This window comes from Nuphar pumila, chromosome 8 (genome assembly GCF_984573655.1).
Source record: "Nuphar pumila chromosome 8, dmNupPumi1.hap1.1, whole genome shotgun sequence".
In the NCBI taxonomy this organism is placed as follows: domain Eukaryota; kingdom Viridiplantae; phylum Streptophyta; class Magnoliopsida; order Nymphaeales; family Nymphaeaceae; genus Nuphar; species Nuphar pumila.
The window spans coordinates 26,013,084-26,037,865 of NC_143256.1; the positions used below are offsets into that span (position 1 = coordinate 26,013,084).

Sequence of the window (24,782 nt, forward strand, 5' to 3'; positions counted from 1 at the left end):
CCCAGCAGGGGCCAATGGCCCCTGCCCCTCTCTAGACCGACAGGGGCATCTGGCCCCTGTCCCATTTTCTTGTCAAGCAAACTCGACAAAGGCCATTTGGCCCCTACACCCATCTCCTTTAACGGCATGGGTCATTGGACCCTACCCCATTCTCTTTCGCAACGGTAGGGGCCGATGACCCCTGCATTGAGTTGCGGAGAAACCGAGCTTTCTCCCTACCTATATTCATTTTATGCATGCTAAACTACGTATTTTTGCAGTTTACGCAACGGAGTCCGTTCGCGCCCCGCGAACTAAACCGACAATCACTTACGTTCGTAGAAGACTCCATCCTCGCAATACCCCAAGGTAGGAGAAGTTGCACAAGGACTTAAATAATTAAATCATGCTTAAATAATTGATAATCGAAAGGACTTAATGATATATTTATATACTTATGTATATAAGTACACTTTTAAATCATGGACGCGGTTTCGCGATCCTTGTCCTTTGCTTTCGCATTTCAGTTTGTCGTCGCGCTTTGCGCCCAGGCTTTTACTTTCGTATTTACTGCTTATTGTCTTTTAATTCAAGGACGCGGTTTCGCGGTCCTTGTCCTTTGCTTACGCACTTTCTGTTTCTGTTGCCGTCGCGCTTTGCGCCCAGGCTTTTTTACTACTTACTGTCTTTTAATTCAAGGACGCGGTTTCGCGATCCTTGTCCCTTGCTTTCGCAGTTCCTGTTTGCCGTCGCGCTTCGCGCCTAGGCACTTCCTTTTCACATTATTATCTTTTGTTTCTTTTCCTTGCCATAGACGTGTATTCGAGAGGTATACCTATTCCTCTTTCCACCCGATATGTTTTGGGAAAACCCTTGATTTGGGGCAAGACCAAGTTGTTGGGTGATAGGTTCCTTTGTGAAACCCATTTACCAAAACCAGTGTCGTGACTTACATAACACCCAGACACTACGTCATCGGATGTCAGATTCGAGAAAATCACATGCCTTATGTTGGCAAGATTGTGTGTGGTTTCGAAAGATTTGATATGTTAAAATAGTTTTTAAAAAACATTATATCTTTGCGAAACACACTCCCGAGGCTCCTATTAAGGACCTGTATCCCTTTTTCTCGTAAGTGTACTTCTTAAACATGCGAGACATGTTAGTACTACGATGATTGGATGAGAGAGTCTTATGACCTCGATTAATGCTTAGTGCAGGTTGTTGAAAACACATATAATAGTGGGATCGCCTTCATAGGCAAGATGCTCGTTTCGGTCTAATGGACCAGAGCATGAAGAATGAGGCAACGGCTAAGAAACCCCGTCGCGCTCAATTCAACCTTGCTTCGTCAAGAGAGAGGACGAAGGGTACCAACTCCGATAGACAGTCCATTTATGGCTTTCAAAAAGGGCAAAAGACCCGTTTTTCCCCAGTCATCGGAGGTTAGGGGGAGGGATAGGGGCTACATAAGTTAGCCTAACACTTCTGCAGAAGTTGGATGCATCCCTATCAGGCCTTGGGGACTTACTCTCTCGACCATCGGTCGTCTCCATAGGAATAGGATTCAGTCAGACAACCGAGGTATATTAAAATACTTAACATAATGAACACTCGGCTTTGACTCGACTGTTTCGACTCACGTGCCATGTATGTACCCGCATGGTCGGTTATCAAGTAATAACTAAATTAAGCATGCACACCCTTTTCAGTTTGTTGTACTTAACTTATTCCTCCAGTCTATCTGCTTAGTTTGCTCGTTACTACCTGCTGCATAAATTATCTATGCCTAATTTAGTTCTTTCTGTCTTTGTACTCTCCTGCTAGTTTTTCGCAAAACTAACCCATTTCATGGGCACAGGTGACGATTAGGTGCATCAGGCGATGGCACGACTGCGAGATGATTTAAGGATCCACTGTTTCTGCTCGTAGTGTTTCTCCTGGACATTTTGGTTTTTGATACGGTTTTCCCTTGAGGAAACCCAAATTTTGTACAAACTTGATACTCTCTTTAAATAGAAGGAATGGTTTCCTAAGTATTATTGCAGATCGTCCATGGTAAATCTTTGTTTTCTCGCTAACGTGCCCAAGGTTGTCAAACCCGTCTTTTTTCTTTTAAAAGAAATCGTTTCCGTTGATTTAGAAATAAACTCTGTAAAGAAAAGGTATTTTCCAACTATTTCAAGGAATTTATAAGGTTCGAAATTTTGGGGCGTTACACTATCTATGGCCTAAAGCAAGCTTCTCGCTCTTGGTTTGATAGCTTCTCTTTTGAGATTCAGAAGCATGGCTTTGCTCACTCCCTACTAGATCACTCATTGTTCATCTTTAGAGGGCAAAATGTGATCACCTTATTGCTGATTTATGTTGATAATATTGTCATCACAGGAAACTCTGAGGATCATATCAAAGAAGTAAAGAAACTATTGAGTCAGAGATTCAAAATGAAAGACCTTGGTGCCCTGCGTTATTTTTTTGGAGTTGAAGTTGATAGCCGAGTTGATGGGTTGACTCTCACCCAACACAAGTATACGATGGACGTTTTAACCAAAGCAGGTATGAAAGATTGTAAACCTCTAGGGACTCCAAGTATTCTTCACCAAAAACTAAGCGCTCATGATGGAGACTTGTGTGAGGATCCCACCAGGTACCGCAGTCTAATGGGGATGTTACAGTATCTCACATTCACTCGACCTGATATTGTTTATTCAGTCAATCAAGTGTCCCAGTTCATGCATGAGTCGCGTACTGGGCATATGGAGGTTGTTAAAAGGATACTCAGATATCTGAAAGAAATAGTTGGGGATGGATTGATATATTCTCCCAAACCATCTAGCAAGAACATGCGCGAGATTACTGTATATTGTGATGCAGACTAGGCAGAGGATCCGGATGAACGAAGGTCTACATCAGGATATTGCATCTTCATTGGAAGAAATTTAGTATCCTGGAGCAGTAGAAAACAAAAGGCCATTGCTAGATCAAGTACTGAGGCTGAATATAGATTTATGGTTGCCGCTACTGCTGAAGTCACATGGGTCAGACATTTGCTAACTGAAGTGGGAGAAGTGATATCTCGGTCTGTTTTGCTGTGCGACAATCAAAGTGCTCTCAACATGTCATTCAATCTGGTTCATCACAGTCGTGCCAAGCACATTGAGATAGATCAACATTTTGTGAGACAAAAGGTTGAAGGAAAGGAGATCGAGCCTGAATTTGTTAACACTGAAAGACAAGTTGCAGACATATTCACAAAAGGTTTGACCAAGGATCGTTTTTGGACACTTAAAGGCAAGTTGTTCATGGTTCAACACCATGATCAACTTGAGGGGGGGTGAAAAAGTCTATTTGTCTATGTATTCTTTACTTGTATTTGTTATTTTGTATTCCGGGTCTGGATAATATATCAGACCCAAACCATATTGTAAATGAAGGATATATATACATGTTTTAGGTCACAATTTCATTATTAGAAATCGTGACAGCCGCAGGTCCTTCTTTCTCTTTCATCTCTCTTTCACATGTGACAGATCCTAGTGAAATCTAACACTTAAAACCCATCAAGTTTATATTGAGTTCAATAATTGATGGATCTACATGCACTTGTATATATTCTTTGTGCAGTCGGCAGATTCAGTTTAGTGGACCTTGTAGTGATATTGGGATCTTGTCTCAATGAAGTCTGACCTGACGACATGGTCAAATATTTGATTCACAACTAAATCACTACCAAACTGTCCTCATTTGTGTTTAGCATAATGATTCACTTTACCTGTTCAAGGATTTGGGGCTTGATTCATATCATTCATGAGGCAACATGCAAGAAAAAGGATATCTCTGAATTTGTGAATCTTTTTATCTTAATTGTATCAGGCAACTAGTATGGCTCTGTGTAAAATGACACTGAGTTCATTGCATGTACTATTCCTTGGTCTGTAATTCCACAAAGGTTGCTTTTTGAAATTGTGACTAGAGTATACCTTACATGAGTATTTGAGATTTTTTCTTGTCCAAAGAAAATGAACCCTCCGGATGGTGAAAGATTGGGACGCAGAAGGGGCGCAAGAAGAACGCGCTGTCGTTCTGTGAGGGGCAGAAGCTCTGTGGTAGGAAGACTTGAGCGTTCTTCTATCGGTTCAGATCATTGGATCAGCGGGCCGCCCCCTCCCACTTTTGCGGATTCTTGGGGCTTTACGCTTCCAGATACCTACCAGGCACCGCTAGCCGCGACATGGGTAGCAGTGCACTTTCGGGAAGGAAGTCGTGTGCCAAATCATGTTTTAGTTAATCGACACACTTCTCGGGAATCCTCTGAAGCAGAATCCCCCTGGCAAGCCCAGATGAGATGCAATTTCTGCGGCGAAGGACATACGATGGATAATTGTCAACTTAGGGAAGCATACGATAGAAGGGGGACTGCAGCACAAGATCTGGAAGACACAGCATCCTCTGTCCAGGGTACTTATGACACACCATCGTGTGATGGACAAATATTACCCCTAGAGAGTGCTCAGGACATCGCTTCACCCACTCATATGCCTTCCCCCAACTCACCAATTTACACACCATCCCCAGACTCGCCACAGTATATATCAGATACTCCGGTAAACACTCCGGCTTCACCGCTATACATATCGGATTCCCCGGTGTACACACCAGTTCCACCCCTGTACATACCGGATTCTCCAGTGTACACTCCGGCTTCGCCGCCCTATGCACCGGATGCCTCGCCACATTACTCCCCCACTACTCCTCTTCACGGGCAAGAAGTCCCGAATGAGGATTTGCATCCTTTTCCCCCTCTGCGCGGGTTAAGGCGCACGGGTATCGCAAGAGAGTACTTGAGGAAGTACTCTCATCATCATCCCTAAAAGATATAAACTCGTTGGTTTATGTACCCGTGGACAGTTTTTGTTTTAACTTTTTGTAAGTGCCCTCTTATACCAGCACTGCTGGGCTTTTTGTAATCTCTATTACTCGGAAATATGATAAACTTTTTGATATTACTCTTCTCTTTCAAAGTATTGACTTATGTATCATCTGGGTATTTTAAGGATGGTTCGAGGGTCGAACGAAGGTTCGTCTGACGAATGGTCAGATCAACGGGGATTCATCATGGAATCGTTGAGCGCATTGGCTAGCGCCATGCGAAATCAAGCGCACAGCCAAGTACCTACCCCAGAACCAAGCCACCCTGCGACAGTATCATATGAAAAGTTCTTAAAGCTCGATCCTCCAACCTTCGCAGGCAAGCCCGACCCCGATGCAGCTGAAAATTGGATTTTGGAAATAGAACGAGTTTTCCAAGTTTTGACAGTCCCAGAAGACAAGAAGACCCTTTATGGTACTTTCAGACTTTTGGGTGTCGTCCGCCATTTGTGGGACACGACTCGGAACATACAGTTCCCGACAGACTCGTTTATTCCTTAGGAGGCTTTCAAGAAGGCTTTCTTGGAGAACTATTTTCCTCCTCATGCGAGGGAGAGGAAAAAGGTGGAGTTCTTGGAACTTTGCCAAGGTTCGTCAAGTCTGGTGGACTACATCTCCAGGTTCCAGGAGTTGGAGCGTCATTGCCCCAACTTATTTGCAGATGATCGGGAGCGGGCAGGTAAATTCATCTGCGGATTAAAGAAGGACTCCGACCAAGGGTCCTAAACAGCATGCCATCAACTCTCTCCGCAGCTGTTGCTGCAGCCACTCTCCTGACTGAGGATTGAGAACGCTCCAAGAGCACCCAAAGCAAGAAGCCACCCGTTGCGGGTAACGATCAAAAGAGATATCCCTCTGGCGGTCAAGCCAAGCGACCGCCCTCTTTCATAAACAAGGAAGGTGGAAGAAAGCCATATCCTCCTTCCAAACGTCAGCGTCCTCAGGGCAATCCTCCCGCCCGGCAGCAGGCGGGCGATGTCTGCCCCAAATGCGGACGACCTCACCCCGGGCAAGCATGCCCTCTTCTTACAGGCGGATGCCTGTACTGTGGCAAGATGGGCCACTTTGCACGCGAGTGCCGCAAGAAGGCGGCTGACGACCTCAGAAGGAATAATGGAGCACCTTTGCTCCCCCGACCACCGCCGCAACCACAACAACAGCAACATTCTTATCAGGTGCAACAACCTCAGTCCAGCGGCCAGAAGAAAGCACCGGGGCGCGTTTACACTGCCACGGTCGAACAGCTGACCAAGGGCGAGCTTGTGCAAGGTACCATCTTGATTGCTAACCAAGCAGCTTTCGTACTCTTTGATTGTGGTGCCACTCATTCTTTTATTTCTGTAAAATTTGTTGAACTCTTGCACGTACCTGTAGGTTCGTTAGATAATGCTCTCAACGTCTATAACCCGATTGGGAAGAGCACTATTTGTGCGACCTACGTGCCAGCTTTGGACGTAGTCTTGGCAGATCGACATTATCCGGCCTGCACTATCCTTCTAGATATGACCAAATTTGACGTCATCCTAGGCATGGATTGGCTGCACAAGTACCATGCCAAGATCTTTTGCCATGAAAGCAAAATTGTGTTATCTCCACCAGGGATGCCTAGGGTGGAATTCAAGTTCGTGAAGGCGGTCCGTGCAAGCAAGATGATTTCTTCGCTAAAGGCACAACATTACCTGAGAAGGGGATGCACTGCCTTTTTAGTCAGTGTCGTCCAGTCCGAACCGACACTAGTTTCGATTAGAGATCTGGAGGTGGTTCGGGATTTTCCAGACATCTTCCCAGAGGAGCTGCCAGGACTTCCCCCACCACGAGAGGTTGAATTCAACATCGAGTTGCTACCAGGTACTGCGCCAATTTCTAAAGCTCCATACCGTATGGCGCCAGCCGAGCTCGAGGAACTCAAGAAGCAGCTACAGGAATTGATGGATCTAGGATTCATTCGCCCCAGTGTCTCGCCTTGGGGAGCTCCTGTTTTATTCGTTAAAAAGAAAGATGGATCATTGCGGTTGTGCATCGACTATCGAATGCTCAACCAGGCCACGATAAAGAATAAATATCCGTTACCGCGTATCGAAGATCTGTTCGATCAACTGCGGAATGCCAAGATTTTCTCAAAGATCGACCTTAGGTCAGGATACCATCAACTCAGAATTAAGGAAGATGACATCTCCAAGACGGCTTTTCGAACCAGGTATGGGCATTTCGAGTTTACTGTCATGCCTTTCGGACTCACCAACGCTCCTGCAGCCTTCATGGACCTCATGAACCGTGTGTTTAAACCCTTTTTAGACACCTTCGTCATCGTGTTCATTGATGACATCCTGGTGTACTCAGAGACCTGGGATCAACATCGCGAACACCTGATCATCATTTTGGAAACCTTGCGGAAGGAGCGTTTGTTTGCTAAATTCTCTAAAAGCGAGTTTTGGCTCAAGGAGGTTATGTTTTTGGGACATGTTATATCCGAGAAAGGCGTATCCGTAGATCCTGCAAAGGTGGAGGTCGTACTAAGCTGGCAGCAACCGAGGAATGTTCGTGACATCAGAAGTTTCCTTGGATTAGCTGGATATTATCGAAGATTTATCCAAGACTTTTCCAAAATCTCTCTGCCTATGACAAAGCTGCTAAAGAAGGAGGCTAGATTCGTGTGGGACGATTCGTGCGAAAACAGTTTTCAGTTGCTGAAGGAACGACTTACTACCGCTCCTATCTTAGCCTTGCCTTTGGGACAAGGTGGCTTCGTAATTTATACTGACGCTTCCGGGACAGGCTTGGGCTGCGTCCTAATGCAGAATGGTAAGGTAATCGCCTACGCATCGCGTCAACTTAAGATTCATGAGAAGAATTATCCGACTCATGACTTGGAATTAGCGGCAGTGGTTTTCGCATTAAAGATTTGGCGACACTACTTGTACGGGGAACAATTCGAGGCTTTTACGGATCATAAGAGCCTCAAGTACTTGTTTTCACAGAAGGAGCTTAATATGAGGCAACGACGGTGGCTAGAATTTCTCAAGGATTACGATTTCACCCTTTCCTACCATCCAGGAAAGGCGAACGTGGTAGCTGATGCTCTCAGCCGTAAGGCTTCTAGCATTTCCGTCAACCTATTATACGTTGGTTGGAAGTTGATTGAGGATTTGGTTTCCTGGAAACCGTTTGCAGTCTCATCAAATTCTATCAGTCTTTCTAATCTGATAGCTCAACCTGAGCTGTTAGCCAAGATCCTTGCTGGGCAAAAGACTGATGCGCAGTACGAGAAGTTGAAGGCTCGTACACAACAGACCGATACTCCTTTCCAACTTAAGGACGATGGAAGCATTTGGCTCAAAAATCGTCTTTGGGTCTCAAATGATCCCGTTTTGAGAGACGAAATTCTCGTAGAGGCCCATAAATCCAAATATACGATTCACCCGGGAGGCACGAAGATGTTCAAAGACTTGCAGCGCAGATTTTGGTAGAGCGGAATGAAGCGAGACGTGGCCGAATACATCTCTAAGTGTTTGACTTGCCAGCAGATTAAGATCGAGCATCAACGACCTGGCGGAGTGATGCAACAAATGGAGATCGCACAATGGAAGTGGGAAGACATCACTATGGACTTTATCGTCGATTTGCCAAGGACACGAAGAAAGAACGATGCGATTTGGGTGATCGTTGATCGACTCACCAAATCGGCTCATTTCCTTCCTATCCGTATTAGTCAGTCCTTAGACAGTTTGGCGGATCTCTACATTCGTGAGATTGTGAGGTTGCACGGTGTTCCGGTATCTATCATCTTCGATCGTGATCCGAGGTTTACCTCGAGGTTTTGGGGACAACTTCAAATCGCTTTGGGTACGAATTTAAAGTTCAGTACCGCCTTTCACCCTCAGACTGACAGACAGTCTGAACGCACAATTCAAACTTTGGAGGACATGCTGCGTCCGTGCATGATGGACTGGAAGGGAGAATGGGATTCTCATACCAGTCTGGCCGAATTCGCGTACAACAACAGTTATCACGCTAGCATCGGGATGGCCCCTTACGAGGCCTTGTATGGAAAGCCTTGTCGTTCGCCTCTCTATTGGGACGAGGTTGGCGAGCGAATGATGGAATCTCCTGTAGTGCTACAACACTACACTCAGCAGGTGCAGATGATACGAGAGCGACTCCGTACTGCACAGAGTCGGCAGAAAAGATACGCGGATCGTCGTCGTCGAGAGCTCACCTTCTCGATAAGAGATATGGTTTTTGTTAAGGTATCTTCCACAATGAGCGTTTTTCGTTTTGGGAAAAAGGGAAAGCTAAGCCCTAGATTTGTCGGACCGTTCGAGATCCTGGAACGAATTGGTGAAGCAGCTTATCGTGTGGCTTTACCTCCTCAGTACGCTCAGATCCATAACGTTTTTCACGTATCCATGCTTCGGAAATACGTTCACGACCCATCACACATCATCCATTATAATGATGTAGACATTCAGAAGGATTTGTCTTTTGAGGAAAGACCAGTCGAGATCGTTGATCGTCGAGATCAAGTGCTTCGATCTAAGACAATATCTCTTGTAAAGGTCCGTTGGAAGCACCATGGAATAGAGGAATGTACTTGGGAGCCTGACTATGCTATTAGGGAGAAATACCCTGACTTGTACTTTGATCGTTAAGTTCAATTTAATTTCGAGGATGAAATTATTTTAAGGAGGGTTAGATGTAAAACCAGTTAAAAAAAAATTAAGATCGGACCCGGGTCGGGTCCAAACCCGACCCGGATCCAACCTATGTCAGCCCCTCGAAAACCCTTTTCGAGGGGACTGGCAGCCCACAGGGAAAGGGGAGCCTCCGGCGACACAGGGGGCGAGCCCTGTGTGCGCCCCCTCCCTATTAAAAGACGAGAGGGGAGAGGGGAGGGCCTACGAGCCTCCCCCGACCCGCCCCCCCGACTCTCTCTCTCATCTCTCGTCTCTCTCCCCTCTGCTCTCTCTTCCCCCGACTCCATCTCCCTCTCCCTTTTTGCCGACGCAGGACAACCCCCCCCTCTTCACGGCGCCACCCTCTCCGGCGAACCCCCCTTCATGGCAGCCCAGGTAGCCCCATCCTTTTCCCCCCTCTTTTTCCCCCTTTTTCCTCCGCCTGATTCGCCGGAAGGCCGACAGGTGGCCGGCGGCCCCTGCCGAGCCTTCCTCCTCTTTTTTTTTCACGACAGGCAAGGGGCTCCGCCCCCTTGCCTTCCTCCTATCTCGACAGGCAAGGGGCTCCGCCCCCTTGCCTTCCTCTTTTTCGACAAGCAAGGGGGCTCCGCCCCCCTTGCTTTCCTCTTCTTAGCAGGCAGGGGGCGGAGCCCCCTGCCCTTTTAATTTTCCGGCAGGGGCCATGGCCCCTGCCCTTCCCTTTCCACGTAGGGGCCGATGGCCCCTACCCTTCCCCTTAAGAGAGGGTGGCAGGAGCCGAAGGCTCCTGCCCCACCCCTCGGAAACCAAGCACGGGCCATTTGGACCCTAGCCCTCTTTTAAACCGACAGGGGCCAGAGGCCCCTGTCTCTTTTCTGTCGAGCAAGGGCTCGGCAGGGGCCTTTGGCCCCTGCACTCCCCTACCTCCTCTCCTTTTGAGCCGCAGGGGGGCCTTTGGCCCCTGCGCTCCCTCCTCCCTACTCGTTCCATTGGCAGGGGCCATCGGCCCCTGCCCCTTTCTTTTAAAAAGGCTGGCAGGAGCCGAAGGCTCCTGCCCCTCCTTTTAAAAACCCAGCAGGGGCCAATGGCCCCTGCCCCTCTGTAGACCGACAGGGGCCTCTGGCCCCTGTCCCATTTTCTTGTCAAGCAAACTCGACAAAGGCCATTTGGCCCCTACACCCATCTCCTTTAACGGCATGGGTCATTGGACCCTACCCCATTCTCTTTCGCAACGGTAGGGGCCGATGACCCCTGCATTGAGTTGCGGAGAAACCGAGCTTTCTCCCTACCTATATTCATTTTATGCATGCTAAACTACGTATTTTTGCAGTTTACGCAACGGAGTCCATTCGCGCCCCGCGAACTAAACCGACAATCACTTACGTTCGTAGAAGACTCCATCCTCGCAATACCCCAAGGTAGGAGAAGTTGCACAAGGACTTAAATAATTAAATCATGCTTAAATAATTGATAATCGAAAGGACTTAATGATATATTTATATACTTATGTATATAAGTACACTTTTAAATCAAGGACGCGGTTTCGCGATCCTTGTCCTTTGCTTTCGCATTTCAGTTTGCCGTCGCGCTTTGCGCCCAGGCTTTTACTTTCGTATTTACTGCTTATTGTCTTTTAATTCAAGGACGCGGTTTTGCGGTCCTTGTCCTTTGCTTACGCACTTTCTGTTTCTGTTGCCGTCGCGCTTTGCGCCCAGGCTTTTTTACTACTTACTGTCTTTTAATTCAAGGACGCGGTTTCGCGATCCTTGTCCCTTGCTTTCGCAGTTCCTGTTTGCCGTCGCGCTTCACGCCCAGGCACTTCCTTTTCGCATTATTATCTTTTGTTTCTTTTCCTTGCCATAGACTCAATGTATTTGAGAGGTATACCTATTCCTCTTTCCACTCGATATGTTTGGGAAAACCCTTGATTTGGGGCAATACCAAGTTGTTGGGTGATAGGTTCCTTTGTGAAACCCATTTACCAAAACCAGTGTCGTGACTTACATAGCACCCAGACACTACGTCATCGGATGTCAGATTCGAGAAAATCACATGCCTTATGTTGGCAAGATTGTGTGTGGTTTCGAAAGATTTGATATGTTAAAATAGTTTTTAAAAAACATTATATCTTTGCGAAACACACTCCCGAGGCTCCTATTAAGGACCTGTATCCCTTTTTCTCGTAAGTGTACTTCTTAAACATGCGAGACATGTTAGTACTACGATGATTGGATGAGAGAGTCTTATGACCTCGATTAATGCTTAGTGCAGGTTGTTGAAAACACACATAAGTTAGCCTAACACTTCTGCAGAAGTTGGATGCATCCCTATCAGGCCTTGGGGACTTACTCTCTCGACCATCGGTCGTCTCCATAGGAATAGGATTCAGTCAGACAACCGAGGTATATTAAAATACTTAACATAATGAACACTCGGCTTTGACTCGACTGTTTCGACTCACGTGCCATGTATGTACCCGCATGGTCGGTTATCAAGTAATAACTAAATTGAGCATGCACACCCTTTTCAGTTTGTTGTACTTAGCTTATTCCTCCAGTCTATCTGCTTAGTTTGCTCGTTACTACCTGCTGCATAAATTATCTATGCCTAATTTAGTTCTTTCTGTCTTTGTACTCTCCTGCTAGTTTTTCGCAAAACTAACCCATTTCATGGGCACAGGTGACGATTAGGTGCATCAGGCGATGGCACGACTGCGAGATGATTTAAGGATCCACTGTTTCTGCTCGTAGTGTTTCTCCTGGACATTTTGGTTTTTGATACGGTTTTCCCTTGAGGAAACCCAAATTTTGTACAAACTTGATACTCTCTTTAAATAGAAGGAATGGTTTCCTAAGTATTATTGCAGATCGTCCATGGTAAATCTTTGTTTTCTCGCTAACGTGCCCAAGGTTGTCAAACCCGTCTTTTTTCTTTTAAAAGAAATCGTTTCCGTTGATTTAGAAATAAACTCTGTAAAGAAAAGGTATTTTCCAACTATTTCAAGGAATTTATAAGGTTCGAAATTTTGGGGCGTTACACTATCTATGGCCTAAAGCAAGCTTCTCGCTCTTGGTTTGATAGCTTCTCTTTTGAGATTCAGAAGCATGGCTTTGCTCACTCCCTACTAGATCACTCATTGTTCATCTTTAGAGGGCAAAATGTGATCACCTTATTGCTGATTTATGTTGATAATATTGTCATCACAGGAAACTCTGAGGATCATATCAAAGAAGTAAAGAAACTATTGAGTCAGAGATTCAAAATGAAAGACCTTGGTGCCCTGCGTTATTTTTTTGGAGTTGAAGTTGATAGCCGAGTTGATGGGTTGACTCTCACCCAACACAAGTATACGATGGACGTTTTAACCAAAGCAGGTATGAAAGATTGTAAACCTCTAGGGACTCCAAGTATTCTTCACCAAAAACTAAGCGCTCATGATGGAGACTTGTGTGAGGATCCCACCAGGTACCGCAGTCTAATGGGGATGTTACAGTATCTCACATTCACTCGACCTGATATTGTTTATTCAGTCAATCAAGTGTCCCAGTTCATGCATGAGTCGCGTACTGGGCATATGGAGGTTGTTAAAAGGATACTCAGATATCTGAAAGAAACAGTTGGGGATGGATTGATATATTCTCCCAAACCATCTAGCAAGAACATGCGCGAGATTACTGTATATTGTGATGCAGACTAGGCAGAGGATCCGGATGAACGAAGGTCTACATCAGGATATTGCATCTTCATTGGAAGAAATTTAGTATCCTGGAGCAGTAGAAAACAAAAGGCCATTGCTAGATCAAGTACTGAGGCTGAGTATAGATTTATGGTTGCCGCTACTGCTGAAGTCACATGGGTCAGACATTTGCTAACTGAAGTGGGAGAAGTGATATCTCGGTCTGTTTTGCTGTGCGACAATCAAAGTGCTCTCAACATGTCATTCAATCTGGTTCATCACAGTCGTGCCAAGCACATTGAGATAGATCAACATTTTGTGAGACAAAAGGTTGAAGGAAAGGAGATCGAGCCTGAATTTGTTAACACTGAAAGACAAGTTGCAGACATATTCACAAAAGGTTTGACCAAGGATCGTTTTTGGACACTTAAAGGCAAGTTGTTCATGGTTCAACACCATGATCAACTTGAGGGGGGGTGAAAAAGTCTATTTGTCTATGTAATCTTTACTTGTATTTGTTATTTTGTATTCCGGGTCTGGATAATATATCAGACCCAAACCATATTGTAAATGAAGGATATATATACATGTTTTAGGTCACAATTTCATTATTGGAAATCGTGACAGCCGCAGGTCCCTCTTTCTCTTTCATCTCTCTTTCACATGTGACAGATCCTAGTGAAATCTAACACTTAAAACCCATCAAGTTTATATTGAGTTCAATAATTGATGGATCGACATGCACTTGTATATATTCTCTGTGCAGTCGACAGATTCAGTTTAGTGGACCTTGTAGTGATATTGGGATCTTGTCTCAATGAAGTCTGACCTGACGACATGGTCAAATATTTGATTCACAACTAAATCACTACCAAACTGTCCTCATTTGTGTTTAGCATAATGATTCACTTTACCTGTTCAAGGATTTGGGGCTTGATTCATATCATTCATGAGGCAACATGCAAGAAAAAGGATATCTCTGAATTTGTGAATCTTTTTATCTTAATTGTATCATGGCTCTGTGTAAAATGACACTGAGTTCATTGCATGTACTATTCCTTGGTCTGTAATTCCACAAAGGTTGCTTTTGAAATTGTGATCTAGTAGAATTTGTTAGATTATAAGATATATGTGGATCGTCTCAGTAAGTCTCTAGATGTAATATCGTGTATTTTCACACTTAGTCAAATTTGAGATTTTCAAAAATTTGTCTAAGTATAGAAGAAAAATCGATAAAATCTCGATATTAAGCCTATGTTCTTTGAGTCTGGGCTTGGCGTAGGTCTCATCGACAAGGTCTAAATAAGCCAATCGAAGGTCGATAAAATTTTTATTTTTGACCTTTAAATTCAAGCAAAATTCGGGTTAAATTCGGGCGAATTTCAGAGGCGAAATTTGAGTTAGATATCGTTAGATGCGTCTCGAAATTCTGAGAATAATGGTATTTTATTTTTCGAATTCGGGCTATGGTTGTCCCGAAAATCGCATTGTTTCTAAAAATGACTACCTTGATGGGCTGGGTCTAGATTTGGATCGGATTGGATCCAATACCTATGGTCCAAATTAATATGGATCTGGACTCAGTGCAAGACCCATATTAATAAGGAATTGATCCAACTTAGGATCCAAATGAATTTTGGATATGGATTTGGATCTTGATCTAGATCCAGATCCAAAATCTAGATCCAATTAAAATAAAGCTTTATATTTATTATACAGGTTAAATTAAAGTAATTTTAAGGTTTAAAATACTCCTAGATGGGTAAGGTACCCTCTGAATTTTTTTTTTAATTTATTAAACTAATAAATAATTTGTAATTAATTAGTTTAATATAAAAAATAATATTTTCCAAAATTTACTAGGGGAGGCAGCTATCTAATTAGGATTTCTATAAGAGTCCATTAGAAGCTTTAGAAATAGTAGAAGTTGGAAAGATTTGGGATTTTAGGGAATTAGGAAAGTTTGGAAAAGTCAACATAAAAAGAGTTTTAAAAAAATTAGAAAGTGGGTGAGGACTCCCAAATGGGGAAGTCCTCTCTCCAGCCCACTCTAGAAGGGCTGGAAAAGAGGGGGGGCGTCACCCCCTGTCCTCTCTATATATAATTAAAAAAAAAAGAGAAAGAGAGAGGAAAAGAGAGAAAGAGAGGGAAGGAGGAAAAGGAAAAGAGCAGAAGGAGAAGAAGAGGAATGGTCTATCATCTTTTCCGATCGTCCGACGTTTCACCCATCTATTCTTTCGAACTCCAAACAAGGTACGAGTGTTCTCTTTTGTTTCGGATGAGAAAAAGAGCCTAAATAAGCTTTAGGCAATATTTTTGAAGGAGAACTATGGATTTTATTTTAGTTTCACCATTCCGATCCATGGAAATCGATGTATGCAAGCTTAGAATACGTGTTTTTAGTTCCTACACTAATATACATTCATATATCTATGTATTTTTTTTTTATATATGTATATACATATGTGAACGTATGTATTTACATATATAAATTTGGACAGATCTGTCCCATATGTTTAGCAGACAGATCTGGCCATCGTGATGATGGGCAGATCTGGCCAGATCTGAACCCTTGTCCGTTTTGTCCATCCTGGACAGATATGTCCGCTGGACAAGTGGACGATTCCGGACAGGTGGACAAGGGACTGCGGTGCTTGAAATTTTGAATCTGAACATGCAATTTTTTTTTTATATATCTATTTAAAGAAAAAAAAAATCAGATTTGGTGTTTTTTGTCAGCCTTAACAGTCAGCTGGGACAGAACAGTCTGCTGTCCAGCTTCAGCCGTCTGTCCAGGCTAGGATTAGGCCCCTGTTCAAAAAAGAAAATTGTTTTTACATATATAGTATATCAGTGACCCTTCCATGTACAAAGTGTTGTCGAAGGTCTTCAATATGCTACGATTAACCTGATGTGTCTTTTGCAGTAAACTGTGTTTGCTAGTTAATGCATGAACCTACTGAAAATCATCAGGCAGCAGTAAAGTGCATATTAAGATACTTGAAAGGAACCTTACATTGGAGATAAAGGCATTTCAAATATCTCTTTTGTCTGCTTTCTCAGATGTCGATTGGGCTGGATGTCCAGTTTGCAAGAGGTCTACCAGATAGCTATGCAATATTTATGGGTCCTAATTTGATCTCTTGGAGTTCCCAGAAAGAGGCTACAGTCTCATGGTCCAGTACAGAATCTGAATACCGAGCCTTGGCTAATGCAGTTGTAGAGTTGACTTGAGTTCAATTTTTACTTCAGGAACTAAAAATTAATGTTGACACGCCTATTCTGTGGTGCAACAATGTTGGTGCATCTCATCTTGCAGTTTATCCAATGCATCACTCATGCAGTAAACATATTGAGATTGATACTCACTTTGTGAGGGAAAAAGTTGCCAAGAAACAACTAATTGTGAAATATATCTAGTCCAAAGATCAAGTTGGAGATGTGTTGACAAAGCCCTTAACATCACAAAGGCACAAAATGTTATGCAACAAGATCAACGCTGAGGATCCAGATGTTATGCCACCCCGTTGACCTTGAGGGGGCTGTTAGAGAAGATGTGTGGCCCATCTCAGGGAGTCTCTAGAGGATCCAGATTGACATATGAGGAAGACTCTTCACATTGGAAAGAGTCCAACTCAAGACCCAACATATGAGAAGGGCTTCTCTCAAAGGAAGGAGACCAATTCGTGTAACTCCTTGAGTAGCAAGTCCCCCCACGGACTCCATCTCTTGCCTACTCAAAGCATATTTGTCAGTCGAGGAAGCGGAAGTGGCAAGTGAGGCACTTGTAAAATTTTAGGAAGCAGAAAGCGTGAGACGACTTAGAAGCGAACCGGGAATCGTCTCTCAAGCTAGAAGGGAAGCGAACCGGAAGAAGCAAAGAGGAAATGAAGAGGGAAACGACCTAGGATTCGAGTGAGAAGCAAATAGGAATCGAGTTTTCTCGATATTGGGCAAAAAATAAATTGTTAAAGGCTTCAAATTTGTTCTGATATTGAAAAGCGAGTGGGAAGCGAAATGGGAAGCGCACTTCCCCATTAAAAAGGGTTGCTTCCTCGCACGTTTCGAAAGTGCGCTTCCCTGAGTTCTATAGTGTTTCCGGTTGTTGAGAAACTCTGTTTTGATGTCACATAATATGATACACTGTCGTATTTGATTTTATATGATATGATAATATGTCCTCTTGAAAAATGTTATATTATGACTGAATATGTTTTGCCATAAATCTAACGAGTATTTGATGCAAGGATATCTCACCCAAAAAGGATGGAGACTTCTTGTTCAAGTACAACTAGTGCAATCTTACTCCTTGAAGAAAAAGCTTGATGAGCCATGCATTCCTAAAGATCAACTGAAGAGATCGGCTACCTCAAGATGAAGATTTTTTTTCTTCTTTAGAGTCATATGTAACAGAACCTTCAGGAACATGCATATTGCATATTACATACTCATTCATAAAAGCTATATCATAAAAGTATACGATAGTTTCAAAAAGCTCCTTTTTGAAAACTAATAATTGTACCTTCTTACAACCCTTTATGAAAAAGGTATTTTGACATGATTTCAAAATGTAATAATTGTACCTTACATCATATACAAGACAACATGAAAAGAAATGTAGGAAAAAGACAAAACATGAAATCGGCTACATAAAGAAAAACAAATATAATATGTTTTGAAAAGACTCTAGTTACTATCTTTAAAGAAATGATTTTAAATATAGGAAAAAGACAAAACATGAAATCGGCTACATAACAAATATAATATGTTTTTGAAAAGACTCTAGTTACCATCTTTAAAGAAATGATTTCAAATATAGGAAAAAGACAAAACATGAAAATCGGCTACACAAAGAAAACAAATATAATAAAGGTTTTGAAAAGACTCTAGTTACCTTTTTACAAACCCATAGAATGTCGACTTACTTGAAGTCATCATTCTCTTTGTATAGCATTAAATACCTCCTGTAAGAAATCCTTGTTAAATATCCTTCTCAAGAATGTCGACTTTCTTGTAGTCCTCATTCTCTCTGAAGACTTTGAAAAACACAACATAAAGAAAACACTTGACATGACTATGTACAAATAAATATCTCAAAGCACTCATTGTAGTTACACTTATTTAAAGTAAAGAAGTACTTATGTACCTCAAATCATTAATTAGAATAAAGACAAAACTACAATCCAACGTTCAATGTACTATTGTAAGAAATAGATTTTTTTCATAAAATATGTATTACCTAAAATATTACAACGACTAGTGTACCCTATATTTTACTTTTATGGAAAAAGGCTTTCTCGAATTTCTCTAAAGATGTTTTTGAAATGACATAACATTTCACATCTCAAAAAGGCTACGATTTCAAAATGTAACGACTACTTTTTTAAAAGCTATATAAACACACTCAAATAAACTATTCAACATGGAATGGACATGTGAGCTTACAACGAGAAAAATTCCTATTCGATATTTGAAAAGAGAGCCTTGAAAAAGAAAGAGAAAAAGAAAAGAAAGAAAAGAGAAAAAGTCAAGTATAGCTCTTTGACAAAGAGTATCCTCTGAGTGACAAACAGAACATTCTGAGAATCCTTCATTCGTGCATTCATATCATTCTGAAGGTTCTATAGGAAATATTGTAACTCTGTTATTCACTGTTTTCCTTCTTTGTTGAAAGAAGTAAACCTCTGTGAAAGAGGGTGTTGCCCTTCTCTGTTGAGAGAAGAAGACCTCTGTGAAAGAGGGTGTTGTCCTTCTCTGTTGAGAGAAGAAGACCTCTGTGGAAGAGGGTGTGCCTCTTCTCTGTTGAGAGAAGAAGACCTCTGAGGAAGAGGGTGTTGTACTATTTATCCGGTGACTCGGATGTTATAGTGGAAAGCTCAAGTAGTTTGCTTGGGGACTAGATGTAGGTCTGGGTATTGACCGAACCAGTATAAATTCTGTGTTTTATGTGTTGTGCCTTATTGTCTGATTATTTTATTTTATCGATCTTTATCGTATTTCACTATTCATCCCCCCTCTAGTGGAATTTCACCGGTAACCCTGAATCAAAGTCATGATGACAAGGATGAATGTAGAAAAAATTCTGTGTATATTTCAATTATAAATAAAGGAGATTAACCTCTCTCTCACGTTAAGAGAGTTTGAGGCTTATAGCGTGGATGTAGGTTCGTTAAGAACCGAACCACATAAAACTGTGTTTTTGTGTGTGATTTCTTCTGGTCTGAACCAAAACTTTTAGCATTTCCTGGCCTGCCATGTACTTGCAATATGCCTTTACCTATTCAGAAACTGGTAGAATGTCTTAAAGTTCAATTTCTGCTCCTGGTCCTCTTGGGGTGTTAATCTAAAAAGAAGCTGGTTTCTGACAGGGGTATCCTGCAGTTACTTGCAGCTTTCTGCTGCACTTTGTTCTTAGCAATTATCTTTTGCATGCTGATTACTACCACTGTAACCATAGAAATTATATATATATATATATGCTATCTTTCCCTGAAATAAGTTATAGATTAGCAGTTTAGCTTCTGCAATGAGCAACCATTTTAGGCTGGACTTGAATTATTTATAGTGGTTAGACTTGTATTATTTACAGTTGATACTTGTTTCTTAATCCCTCTTCAAGTTTTTTATTAAATGAGACTAGTTTAATTATTCCGGTTTATCATTATTATTTTCTTGTTCAGATGTTCTCACTGCAAATTGTGAGCTGAATTTCCAGCTACTTTTTAACTTCATATCTCGGATTGCACTGTTTTGAATGGTTATATTGGTTCTGCAATGCAGGAATGGTCTGTAATTGGGAGGTTGCCTTTTAGAGTCAAGACTACACTGGTTGGGTACTGGGATGGATGGTTGTATTTTACATCAGGGCAGCGGGACAAGGGGCCAAATGATCCTTCCCCGAAAAAGGTCATCGGAAGCACATGGAGAACTAAATTGAAGTTTTAATCATTCATTTATCTAAATTTATTCTATGACCTTATGCTTTGAGAGCATCTGGTTCTTTATTTACCATCCACATTGTATACAGCAGCTTCATTTGGTCGTTTATACCTAGTTTCTTTCTTTTCATATCTGTAACATAAAAAAAGAGGAAAAGAACAGCAGAAAGGCACATGAATTGAATCATTTTATTCAAAAGTTTGAGAGATTGGTGTATGATCAGTAATGAGATGTGTCAAAACTGAAATTGCAGATTATTATTTTTTCTCGTATGGAGCCAGTATGAAGGTCTCAAATACATTGGTATCGTAGTTTCTCGGTGAGAGAAAATCTTACAATAAACTTGGAAAAACGTTTTTTCTAGGAATACCAGAAAGTAATGGCATATTTAAAAGTTGAAAAATATGTGAAGTTTCATAATACATAAATGCATAAAGAAAATCTAAAAAGCATACAATCATTAAAAAGAAGTGCTATTTCATGATAAAATCGTGATATTTAATAGTATATTTCAAAATATAGCTGACGTGTATGACTATGTCCAGCCCCTCCAGATGGGTGGGGATAAAGATGTTGATATACAACAAATGTACGTACCAGTGTGTAGTGGGTTATTCTGTTCCTGATCTGATCAGCGTCACTTTTTAAAGTTGGGCTGAATCATGGGTACCGGAAACTCCACTTGCATGTAGGAAACCTGTTTCTGAAACGTGAAACTAAATTTTGGAAACTTATGGGTAACTTATTCAAAACACGTTTTCCATTATGTGAGAAGCTTGTTTTCCATCAATTTTGAAACTTATTTGCTCTACATAAAAAACATGCATTTTACTTGAATAAAAAAAAATTTGACACGTGCATATATAGGGTAATACATCCATGCTAAATGAAACTTGTTAAATGGCATTTTTGGGCTTTTTTTATTTTTAAATTATGACCGTACAGATGATCTATGTACTTGATTTAAAGGAATCAGCTCATGAAGTGTTCCATTCCTACACATGGGTTGGTTTTATAAGGTTTGAAAAAACAAGTCCAAAACTTTATAAATTTTTAATGCTCTAAATATCATTTTTCATTGAAAACACATGATCCAGGTGTGGATTCCTAGTAAATCTACCATGTTCAGCACATTTATGAGGTTAGAACTGCAAAAAAAAATGATGAAAAAACCGAAAAACCTATTTAGCATGTTTCATTTAGCGTATTTCATTTAACACTGATGTACACACACACGCATCTATATATATATATATATATATATATAGAGAGAGAGAGAGAGAGGGGGGGCCAGTAGAATATGTGAACTAGAGTATGAACAAAGATTTTTATAGGTTTTTTAAAAAATTTCTTAAATTTTACCACATAGATGTGATCTAGATACTTAGTTTTATAGAATGGAAAATGATTGTATTGTCCCTGTAAAATGATGAGATTTTAAAAATGCCTCACAATTTGCCAAAATCCTTCTCATGGCCAAAATTTTGATTCTTGTCTTTTTTAGGATATTTTTACCCTTCGCACAAGCAAACCTGTTGATGTTTGTACGATAAATATGTACGTTGTCCGAAGATCGCAATATCTCAATAAAATGGAGATTCACATGTACATTTTGTGGGCTTGATGAAATTCACATAAAGTACTTACGAACATGCTAACTTAAATCCCAATACAAGAGATTCACATATGAAATTCATATACATTTTCTTTGTCCTTGTAACTTTTTTGTCAACCTTTCCCATTTTCTGGCTGCCAAAACCTTGGACGAGAAGTGAGTTGCATATGTTTTCTTGTTGGATTAAGGTTTTTTTATAGATATATATTTGTTGGCCTAATAGTATTTGTATTTGGTTGTTACTATTGATATTTTATGTTTGTTTGCTTATATTTTATTTAATATTTAACAATGGATTATATGTTTATGATTGTTTTGTTTTGGGGTAATGGGGTTAGGGTTGATTGTGCACAAAAGTTCAATTAGGGTAATGGGTAATGGTTGAATTAAATGGTTTTTAGTGTAAGACAACAAATGTAGTTGGTGTAGGCATATATATTAATTGAACGTATAAAGGTTATATGAATGGCCTTTTATTACATGATATTTTCATTTGATGCATTATATGTTATGTGGTTGGTGTAGATAGATAATGATGGCCTTAAAAAGAGTTAAAGTACATTACCATCTCATTAATGACTTTCATTGGAGATCTATAATAGTGTCAAAAAACAATAGCTTTAAAGAATTTATGGTTTTGATGTCTCATAAAACTAGATATATCGAAGAGTATGTAAGCTTTCAGTATAGTTATTCTGCAAACATAGAAAGCCAAAAAATAACTATACTTATTCTTGATGATGATGATGTAGACTCTATATTATGTACTAGTAATATTTACTTAAATGTTTTCATTATACTGCATGACAAAGTTAAACAAAAAGTAGTTGAAAGTGATCTTCAAGAAGCAGTTGATGAACGAAATAGTCATTGAAGAAACACTGCTTCAAACGATGATGAAAAACGTGTGCAAAATGTGCATTTATATTAGGCAATATCTGTTGAAGGCAAACATCCAACTCACCCAAACAATTGGTAATATAGATGTTCGTAACATGCATGTGAAGGGCATGCAGTTGCCCCCAACCAATTAAGGCTATAGATGACGTACGTGCAAGTAATGAACAACTTACACAAGTAATGTTATACATTATTAGAGGACGTGTGCAGAGAATGTACAGTTATATCAACAATCCAGTGTGATTGATGTTTAGAAAATCATGCAGATAACATACAGTCTTTCAAGGCTGATGACATAAGGAAGTACAAGTTATTGAACTGTATAATTTATGCTTAAGTATTATTTTTATGATTAATCATGAAATTTGAAAATGTATGAACGATACATCATTATAATCAAATGAGAAGATAAATATGATGACTTGTGATTTAGTTTGTGCATCTGAACAACTAATTAGTGGTAGCAACAATTATGTAGACAATGAAGAAATGCTAAGAAACCCTAATGTTATGCGAAATGGGTCATCAAATATAAAACAGAGCTTTTGTACATACGAAGAGTCACATTTAATACGTGTATGGAAGTTCATAAGCATTATTGCGAGGGTTAGGAGATTCGCAGAAACTTCATAAGAATATTTGTGAATCTCATGTTGAATATATGAATGTTTGATATGTTTGCAACTGAGGTCAGAGGTCTCGCATGTACGGAGGATGTTCATGAGTCATATGTCTGAATGACATAAGGACGTCTGCAAATGAATGGTGTGATCAAAAGCATAAAACATGCGAAGGTATGGATATTTGCAAAAGGGTGGCATGTGACACTTGTGACCGTCAGACACATATTTGCGAATATACGTCTAGACTTTATGCGAGTTTGTAGTTAAAGGAAGTTCACATAATATTTGTGTGAAGGTCGTGACATCCGCAAATATGTGATGTGAACCTATAATCAGAAAACATGTAAGGGTAAGGACTTTTGCAACACATATTTGTGAATGTCATATGCATATTTGTGGATGTAGGTCCAAACTTTATGTGAGTTTTTAGTTAAAGGACGTTCATATGCTATCTGCACGAAGGTAGTGATGTCCATAAATATGTGATGCAAACTTGTTGAGCTCGAATAAAAAACATACGAAGTTAGGGACATTCGTAACATATATTTGTGAAGTTCGGTAATAGATTTATAGACGTATGTCCTGACTTTAAGCGAGTTTTTAGTTAAAGGATGTTCGCATGACATCTGCATGAATGCCAAGACTGTCGCAAATGTATGAAGCGAACCTTCCGAGCTCAAAATTTTAAATTCTAGAAGGTTCACATCGGGCTTGTGAATCTCAAAAGATTCACACATTTAAAATGTGAATCTCTAATGTTGGGATTCAAGTTAGCATGTTTGCAAATAATTTATGTGAATTTCATTAAGTCAGCAAAATGTATGTGTGAATCTTTTTTTTATTGAGATATTGCGACCTTCGAAAGACATATGTATCTATTACACAAACACAACATATTTGTTTGTGCAAAGGGTAAAATATCCTTAAAAAGTTAAAAATTAGAATTTTGTGCATGAGAAGGATTTCGGTAAATTGTGAATCATTTCTAAAATCATGCCATTTTATAATGATAGTACAAACATTTTTCATTTATAGAAACATACACTTGAATTATCTGATTATGATGCATAAGAAGAATCTTTTAAGGCTTGAAAATCAATGACAAAAAAAATCAAGCATCCAAAAATTCATTTTTTTATAATAAATACATGAACCAATAATCAATTCTTAGGAAATAGACCATGATGAATGCTTCTGCATGGTTGGATTTGAAAAAAAAAACATTGAAAATGCCTAGTTCACACTCCAACTCACACATTTTCAATTAATATATTCTAGTTACCATGTATATATAGGGTAAATATTGGCTATTAATGAAGGTAAGAAACTAATGAGTAGAAATCACTATTTTCTTCAAAAAAAATAATTTTTTGTAGATCAAGTGTTTTGCAGATCAATAACCCATGGGACGTGCAATTGTGAGCCACACAACCAAAAAAAGAGTGTTTAGAAGTGTCGCAACGGCCACT

The 24,782-nt window shown here is 40.6% G+C and overlaps 1 protein-coding gene across 1 annotated transcript in view; it reads left to right on the forward strand.

The window, feature by feature from the left end:
* The window catches only part of LOC149829839 (kelch repeat-containing protein At3g27220-like), an 86,654-nt gene extending 66,225 nt beyond the window's left edge, over window positions 1-20,429 (forward strand). Inside the window, exon 7 of the mRNA XM_090016113.1 lies at window positions 20,017-20,429. Within this exon, the coding sequence (XP_089872239.1) occupies window positions 20,017-20,181 (165 nt within the window). The 3' untranslated portion in view covers window positions 20,182-20,429. The remainder of the gene's footprint in view (window positions 1-20,016) is intronic.
* The last annotated feature ends 4,353 nt before the right edge of the window (window positions 20,430-24,782 follow it).